General features: G+C 46.9%; 1 protein-coding gene across 1 annotated transcript in view; it reads right to left on the reverse strand.

Annotated features, from left to right (window-relative positions):
• Window positions 1-388: 388 nt before the first annotated feature.
• ADORA2B (adenosine A2b receptor) overlaps window positions 389-9308 on the reverse strand; it is a 37823-nt gene continuing 28903 nt past the window's right edge. The window contains exon 2 of the mRNA XM_004709194.2: window positions 389-2081. Coding sequence (XP_004709251.1) covers window positions 1451-2081 — 631 coding nt within the window. The 3' untranslated portion in view covers window positions 389-1450. The remainder of the gene's footprint in view (window positions 2082-9308) is intronic.

Below are 9308 nucleotides of genomic sequence, written 5' to 3' on the forward strand. Positions count from 1 at the left end.
ATAATAATTTATAAATTATTAAGGGTTCATGAGGGAAGGGGGAGGGAGGGGGAGAGGAAAAAAGGAAAGTGAGCTAATTCCAGGAATCCAAGAGGAAAGCGAATTTTGAGAATGATGAGGGCAACATATGTATAAGTGTGCTTTATGCAATTGATGTATTGTGATGAATTGTATGAGCCCCAATAAAATGATTTTTTTTAAAAAAAGGAATATTACCCAGAAATCCCATGTTCCTTTTAAAATAAAATCACCTATGAGACGAAATGGTTAATAATCACAATAAAACAGAGGAGAATGTCAGGAGGAGGGAAACTAGACGAACAGAACCATCACAACAGAACTAATGAGAACACTCACATGTAAGAATGTAACCAATGGTATTGAACAATTTAGGTAAAAATTATTTAATGGAAACAGCCTGAAAACAATAAAATATGATGTAAAAAATAGATGACTTTTACACTCTGGAAGCCCCCACCCCATAAGGTGGTAACAAGTGTATGTTTTTCACAAAGCCCAAGGCTACAGATGTTGCAGTGCTGTGTGGTTGCCTAAGTGCTTTGTTACTTTGAGGTGTGGAAAATAATCTATCACACTTTTCTACTACTTAAGAGATTTGGGATTTGGTATAAACCTAGTTTCAGGGTAAAGTACAAAGGTAAATGCAATTCTGAATGATAAGTCAACGTTGCACCTGGGCTCTTTTTTTATAAAGTTTTCTCATTTTCACATAAAATGCACAAAGATATCATTTGACTTGGTAAAATATTCACACTTTTTGTGTTCTAGCAACTTGGCCAAACGTGGAGTTGGGAGAAGGGAAAATGGAGTCTGGCAGAAAGGGATCCTGTTTCTTCAGTCTCTCCCTCTGGAGTAGGTTTTCTGCATGTGAAGAGAGATTCACAATGGTTATCCGAAGACCAGTCCAACAGAACTGCAGAGAGTAACATTGCTCTAAATGAATGTAGGAGTTTCTTGATGGAAGAAATACATTTTCATGATTGCCTCCTAGAAATAGTGTACATTTCTAGTATATCCAACTTTTATATTTCCATTTCCTCTAAACTACAAAGATTCCCATTAAAATAGTTCACAGTGTTTCACAGTAAAATGGTTTCAGTCATGTCCTCCTAGGAAAGGAGATAAAAAAAAACACATCTCTGTTTTAAAATCCATTCACATGTCAGTATCATACACCTGGTAAAAGCAGCCAAATAGAACCATAAATGCCACAAAGTCTTTTTGTCAACATTGGAGCCTGCTAACAACATGAATGTATTAGCTAGGTGTGTGTTGACTCCAGGAAAGTACTGAAGAGAGGCAGCCCATATGCTTGAGTTGTAGCTATCTTTCACAATGAGCATCAGCCAGGCTTGCCATGTCCCTATGTTTACTGTGAATATCCACAGCCTAGGCCACAGGCCAATACCAAGAGCCAACGGTGCCCCTCCTACCCATGCCCATTCTTCAGGGCATCTGTCTGACAGAGAATATACCGGGAGATGATTTTGTGGAAAGTATAACGGAAGTCTCGGTTCCGGTAGGCATAGACGATGGGATTGACAACTGAATTGGCATGTGATAGGAGGATGGCCATGTTCATTGCCCACTTGGGCTTATCTTTAGCTCGAGCTGGCTGAAAGAGAGTGACACAGTTGATAGCATGTACTGGTAGCCAACACAGAGCAAAAATCCCCACGATCATGGCTAGGGACTTGGCTGCATTGATCTCCCTTTGAAGTGTGGTTCTCGACTGGTCCATCGGCTCCGTGCGCTGCAGCTGCTTGCAGGCCACCATGAAGATCTTGATGTAGATGGCCAGCATGATGAGCAGTGGGGGCAGCACACAGCCAAAGAAATTGAAATATACCATGTAGCTCATGGGCACGACATTCTCAAAGAGACACTTGACCAGGCAGCAGCTTTCGTTCACGGTTCCGTCCCAGGGCTCTGTGCAGTTGTTGGTGGCACTGTCCATGCTGTTCCATCCCAAGAACGGGGTCAGTCCAATGCCAAAGGCAAGGACCCAGAGGACGGCAATGACTCCTCTTGCGCGGGTCCCGGTGACCAGACTCTTATACCTGTTCAAAAGAACATCATCCGTTATGATCAGTTTACAATACGCTGCAATCAGAGTCCAAACCCCACATCTGTTTTTGTGCCATGGTCCTTGGTAACCTCTAACATTTATCCTCAGAGCGCACTGTACCTTCACCTGCGGTGCTAAAGGGACATAATCACGATGTGAGCCGCTTTGCTTTACCAAGGTCAACAAGATGTTAATTCTTAATAGCCACTTCTGTTTGGTGGTGGAAATCCTGGTCCACGAGGAGCAGTGGGGAAGTTGTAGCAGAAAGGTTCTCTTAACTACATAGCTGCTGATCTTAGAATCGAAGTCTTCTGCAGCCATGATTCTAGGTGAAGACGGGTGCATTTGTGAACATAACCTAGCTCTCTGTTTTTAGCGGAGACAGATAAACAATAAACATAGGTTAGTAAATCTTATAGAATGTTAGGAGCAGACAAGTTTGGTATGAACAAGATAGGAAAAGAAAAGGACTGTAGTTTTGAAGGGGTTGTTGTGGGAGGTGGCAGATGAGGGGTTTCATTGATAAGGTGACATTTGAACACAAATCCAAAGGAAATAAGACCTGGGACCCCTGGAGTTAGGCAGTACTTCCTGGTGGCTCTATCCCCGAAAAACCTCTAAACTTCTGGAGAAAAAGATGGTGGAGAAGGGCCAACAGCAGAGTTGGAAAATAACCTAGCAAATAGTACGCAAGTCCTTTTCCAGTAATTTTTAACCAATTAAAACTTTATTAAAATCTTTACAAGTTATATTTTAGACCCTTTGCTATAAAAACACATGTTGACAACCATTCAATCTAATATCTTGAAGAAATGAAATAAAATCTTTCTGTAATCCCTAGCGGGAGGGGGCAATTGGGAAATAATTAAGTACATTAAGATTTGTCTCCAGTTAGCGTCAAATTTCCTTTGCATGAAGGACAAAGCCCACTCTGTTCTGCGAGGCCCCCTCACAAAGCCGTGCAGACCTCCAGCCCACTGAATACAGAGGCTGCCACTCTCGAGGCTCGTGCTTCCAACCCCTGACAAAACACTTCTTCCTCTTTCAAGTGTCACCACCCCCTTCCCTGATGCCCCTCCCAGCCAGAGGAGCCTGCTCCAGTCTCCGTACCCTTCTTCCCCATAAAGCCGACGGATCTGCTTCTCTGTGTTCCTCCTCGACTAGAATATCATCCCTCAGAACTGTTTGGACCCACTCCTCTTTCTGTCAGGGTCTCCAGGGCCTGCCCCAAGCTTGGCTCATGGGTTTATATTAAAATATGGCCATCATGAATGTATTCCTTATCCATGTGATGTGATTTACCAAACAGCTCTAACGCGAGATTCGGCTGGATGGGAATAATGTTGCTGCCTGGACAAGCCGGAGGGCCGGCCGGGCTATTTTCTGAGGATGTTGCCTGAGTCCTGACCTCATAACTTACAGTGACCTCTGTTCTTTTCAACTCCCGATTAGGGCAGCTTTCATCGGCAGGCAAATCAGTTGTGTGGACTTTACTACAGAGGAACATTTGGGCTCCGGTGACAACTGCACCTTTCTTGGCCAATTAATCTATTGACTTCCAAGCCCCTTCTGATCCCTTCGCATCTGGGAATGTAAAACCAGTCCTTTAAAAAAAAAAAGGGGCTGTGGTGAAGGGAAATTGTTTGGTATGATTTTTCTATTCAGAATTTTATAGTGCCTACCCAATGATTGGGAGCGTGCAGATGTGATATAGAGGAGCCTAACAACTCAGGGAATGGGCACTTTCGTCATTCTTTGTATGAGCGCATTGCTAAAGCGGGAACAGGAATCCTGGAGATCATCAAGGAAGAAGAGCCGACAGCAGAGCACCAATGAGATCCCTGCCTGAAGTGGTGAAGGCACCAGAGGCTGCAGCACCAGGACCACGAGACAAAGCAACAGGCTTCCCCGCCCACAGAACAGGTAAAGCTGAGTGCCTCTGAGCAGGAGGCTGGCTTGCAGAAAGGAGTGCTCTTTCAGCATTGATCAGAGCTAAAGCAGCTTTTTTTTTTTTAATCATTTTATTAGGGGCTCATACAACTCTTATCACAATCTATACATACATCAATTCTGTAAAGCACATTTGTACATTCATTGCCCTCGTCATTCTCAAATCATTTGCTCACCACTTAAACCCCTGGCATCAGGTTCTCATTATTTCCCCTCCCTCCCCGCTCCCCTCTCCCTCATGAGCCCTTGATAATTTATAAATTATTGTTTTGTCATATCTTGCCCTGTCCGTCGTCTCCCTTCACCCACTTTTCTGTTGCCCGTCTCCCAGGGAGGAGGTCACATGTAGATCCTTGTAATCGGTTCCCCCTTTCCAACCCACTCTCCCTCTACACTCCCAGTATCGCCACTCACACCACTGGTCCTGAAGGGATCATGCACCCTGGATTCCCTGTGTTTCCAGTTCCTATCTGTACCAGTGTCATCCTCTGGTCTAGCTAGACTTGCAAGGTAGAATTCGGATCATGACAGTGGGATGGGGGTGGGGTGGGGGCAGCATTTAGGAACTAGAGGAAAGTTGTATTTTTCAACACTGCTACATCACACCTTGACTGGCTCATTGCCTCCCCGAGATTCCTCTGCAAGGGGATCTCCAGTGGCCTAGCTAAAAGAGCTTTATAAAGCTTGTTGGAGGAAAGTAGAGACCAAGGGGCTGCTTGGCTGAGAGACTGGAGACCAGGTAAGGATGGCTGAGGCAAGGCGCTGTAGACAAAAGGATTATATCCATAATGTTTTCTGATCCTAATTTGCAACCTAGTAACGTTCCTAATAAACCTCCACAATCCTGACTATTATCTGTAAGTGCTGTGTAGCCACTGCAACGGATTATGGAACCCCGCAAAAAAGAACGAACTGAAAAGATTACAGTTCACTGTCAATCCTGAGGTCATAAGTCAATGAGCATCCTCAGCCAACTGTACTGGCCCGCTACCTGTTGGTGTCGGAAGAGAAGAAGGGTGTAGTCATGTCCGAGCGTTGTCTTCTAGAAATCATCCTTGTGCAAACGTGGGATTGAATTCTCCTTGCTCCTTGTTTGGCTAGAGAAGGTCTGACGTGGCTCCCACACCGTTTCTTCATTGGCTACTGCCCCACGACAGATGGGAAGGACACAGTCACCCTTGGGGGAGCCCAAGGTAGCTTCCTAAATGCCGCGCTCAGAGCCACGAGCTCTCGGGTCGCTGAGACAGCCCCATCCGTACACCATCTTTCTTGTTCACAGGCCTGACCTGTATTCTGGCACTTGAATGCAGCCCAGCCCTGCAGGATGCATGCCGTTTGGGGGTAAACGAACATGGCGCTTCCACTCTCTTCAGTTTGGGGTGGTTTTAGCCAATAACACATAAAAGGAAGTTGGCTGGGGGGACTTCCGGAAAATATTTTACTTTGTATAAAAGGGGAGAGATCCCCGAGGAGAGCCCTTTTCCACACCACTTATCACCTGGTTTTGATATTCTTGAGAGAGTCTATAAGTCTAGCACAGCAGCGGCCACCATCTTGTGACCCTGAGGGACAAGCCTGAAGACAAAGCTAACATGGAAAATGGCAATGAAGGAAAGAGGCCAGGCTCCTGATGGCATCTTTGAGCCCCCAGAACAATTCTAAGTACCATGGATTCACTGTGCAGGCTAGGTAATTAAACGTCGTGATTACTTAAGCCAGTGCTTCTCAACCGTCCTAATGCCGCGACCCTTTCATACAGTTCCTCACGTGGTGGTGACCCCCAACCATAACATTATTTTCGTTGTTACTTCACCACTGTAATTTTGCTACTGTAATGAATCGGGCAACCCCTGTGAAAGGGTCGTTCAATGCCCAGAGGGGCCACACGCCACAGGTTGAGAATGCCGACTTAAGCCATTGTTTTCAGGGCGTGGGTTACTTGTAGCTAGAAACACGTATCCAAACTGGAAATGACTTTTACCTTTTTAGTCGTAACACTTCTTTCACAAATGAGAAACAGTTACAAAATCTGAGTAACAAAGATACTACAAGAACGGAAGACTGGAAACTAAGTTTGAATTCTCAGCTGTGATCCCTGCACTACATCATGCGGCCTCCAATGTCGCTTGGTTTTCTTTTAAAGCAGTATTAGATGCAGGGCTCCCTGCACATGGACAGTGCACAGGGGTGGCTTCCCAGTGGAGCTCAAAACAACACTGCAATCCACACACGTCTGAACTTCTCGAAAATTCTGGATCCTGCGCAAGGGAAAAATGACTGTGATGCCAAAGTGTAAGGCGAGACAGCTGATTCCATCAGGGGAGCAGTTGGTCAGTTTTCCCGTAGCCCCCTCATAGCCTCTTTTCCCGGCAGTTCACGTTATCATTCCGAGTTCTTCCCTTGCTAAGCACTGGAAATGATCGCTGCTCTCAAGGAACATAAGGGGCCTCGAGGTGGTGCGAGCAGTTCGTGTGCTCTGCTGCTCATGGAAAGGCTTGAGGTTTGAGTCCACAGACATACTCAAAGGGGAACTAGCTAATCTGCTTAGGAAAAATGCACCATAGAAAAGCCTATGGGACTCGGGAAGGAGACAGCCAGTCAGGGTGCGATGTAGCAACGATGAAACATACAACTTTCCTCTAGTTCCTAGATGCTTCCTCCCCCACCCACTACCATGATCCCAATTCTACTTTGCAAGTCTGGCTAGACCAGAGGATGTACACTGGTACAGATAGGAACTGGAAACACAGGGAATCCAGGGCGGATGATTCCCTTCAGGACCAGTGGTGTGAGTGGTGATACTGGGCGGGTGAAGGGAGAGTGAGTTGGAAAGGGGGAACCGATTACAAGGATCGACATGTGACCTCCTCCCTGGGGGACAGACAACAGAAAAGTGGGTGAAGGGAGACATCGGACAGGGCAAGATATGACAAAGTAATAATTGATAAATTATCAAGGGCTCATGAGGAGGAAGCGGGGAGGTAGGGGAAAAAATGAGGACCTGATGCCAGGGGCTTAAGTGGAGAGCAAATGTTTTGAGAATGACGAGGGCAATGAATGTACAAATGTGCTTGCCACAATTGATGTGTGTATGGATTGTGATGAGTTGTACGAGCCCCTAATAAAACGATAAAAAAAAGAAAAGCCCATGGAGCACAATTCTACTCTGATACACGGGAGGTGGTCACGAGTCAGGGCAGACGGAACCGTCACATTTAAACCAGTCAGAGACAGGGAACAAGCGTGTTTAACTCAACTCTCTCATTACAAACGGGGTGATTTTGGCCAGACCAAAGTGAACAGGATGCGTCATGAGATGAAAGCAGAGGGAGACCTCCTAGGACACAAGGTCGCAGAAGGCCGCTCTCAAGCACAAACCTGAAGTCGGGGAGTTAAAATGCTGAAAAGGGCCAGGACTAGATAGTACCTGGATACCACTACTAACCATTCTGACCAGGTGGCACTAGATGCATCCTGTTAAAATGGGGCGAAAATGTGGAACAGAACCTCAAATTCTTTGAAGAAAGCTCAATTTACTGGGCTGTTTGAAACTGGCGAACTCCCCTAGACTACTGCCCTGAGGTACTCTTTAAACCTGAATTAAGACTAGCCCTTCAGATCACCTTTCAGCTAAAGAACGAAAACCAACAAAAGTCTGTATCACCTATGAGCATGGCTTTTCTTTTAAAAGTCATCTGACACTAAACCGTTTAATGACTCAGTTGAAACAAAGATGAGAAGGGAAGCTAGATTAATGAAGACGGAGCAACCAGAATAGAAATACTAATGTCACACAGCAGGAAGAATAAGACCAATGCCTCTCCACAAGGTGCAGAAAACACACAGTTTTTTAAGGGGAAAAATGGAAAAGGAGAGACGCGCATTCAGGTAGAGCGCACAGCAGATGCTGCCGCTTTCAGATAGGGACCGGTTGGCAACAGTGAGGTCCTGGGCGGCGGGGTGGGGGTGAGAGAGGTCTGGAAAGGAGTGTGATAAAGAATCAAGATAAGGAGTTCCTGCCCAAGGCCAGGCCTGAGCCCCAAGGTGTAAGTGGCAATAAGGCTGCAGGGGAAGGGACATTCAGAGAAGTAGTTGAGAACATCAGGGTTTGTGGACCTGGGTGATAGCAGTCCCAAAGAGCACAGGGTGTGATGGGTGGGTTAGAGCGGGGCGATATGCAACATTACGGGGTTGAAAATCCCCTGCATTCTGTACGGAGGACCTGAAATACGGCACTGAATCTGAAATCGTCGACCCGAATCCATGTTCATCTTTAATATGCCAATGTACTTGAAACCTTGAAGTTTGCAACATGAGTTCATCATCCTTTTCTCATCTTAACCAGGATCTCTTTCCTAATTTCCCCCAAGCGTTAGAGACCAATGCCTACAAACTCTGCCCCCTGCGCCCACCCCAACAACACAGACACGTGAACAGCACAGGGCTCCCATCATCTCCACACGTGCTCTCTGGGAGGCAGAATGCAAGTACCATGTACATCTCTTCCAAACCACTGCTCCCGAGGTCAGAGCTGCCACCCTCAGCTTACAGGTCAAGAAACGTATGCTCAGACAGCTCGAGTGCTCTGCCCACTGCTACCAGACTGCAGTCAAGACAGAAACCAAATCGAGTCTGCCTTTAAGACTCGGGCTTTTCTCACAAGCTCCAAGCCCTGCTCTGGCCCCACCCCTGCCTGGTCACCCAGCCATGGGCCTGTCATGGGTGCAGCCAGCCCAGGTCTGCGATATTACTTTCTTCACCCTGAGCTGCCGAAGCTTACTCGTCCACGGAACCCCTACCTCCGAGGTCAGCTACATGGGCACTGAGGACTTGAAGGAAGTGGTCTCTGGTAGACTGTTCACGAAGGGCAGCGAGGAGAAACGGTCTCATTCTTTGTTCTGTGAAAGGACACAACCAGAAGCCATGGGCACGGCCACCACAGGGAGGTTTGGGCTCAAAGACAAGCACTGGCAGCTGTGGGGCTCCTGCTCCATCAGGGCAGAACAGCTGTCTCCACGGGAAGCATCGTCGGTACTCGGGAGCAGCCAGGCAGTGTGGGGCGGTCTGTGACTACACAGAAGGCAGGGTCCTGGACACAGTGACACCTGAGGTCGCTAACATCTTAGGAAATCTTTCCTAACCTGTGGGGGGAAGTCAGATCCTTGCTGCCAGATTGCTGTCTCATCCCACCAAGGGGGTGGGCCTGCTCCCTGCTGCTGGGGACAATGGACTACTCTCTGAAGCTTGGGACCATTAGCTTGGTTCCTGT

The sequence above is a fragment of the Echinops telfairi genome, unplaced genomic scaffold, assembly GCF_000313985.2.
Source record: "Echinops telfairi isolate 266 unplaced genomic scaffold, ASM31398v2 ScPeMD7_2010;HRSCAF=2546, whole genome shotgun sequence".
Lineage (NCBI taxonomy): Eukaryota > Metazoa > Chordata > Mammalia > Afrosoricida > Tenrecidae > Echinops > Echinops telfairi.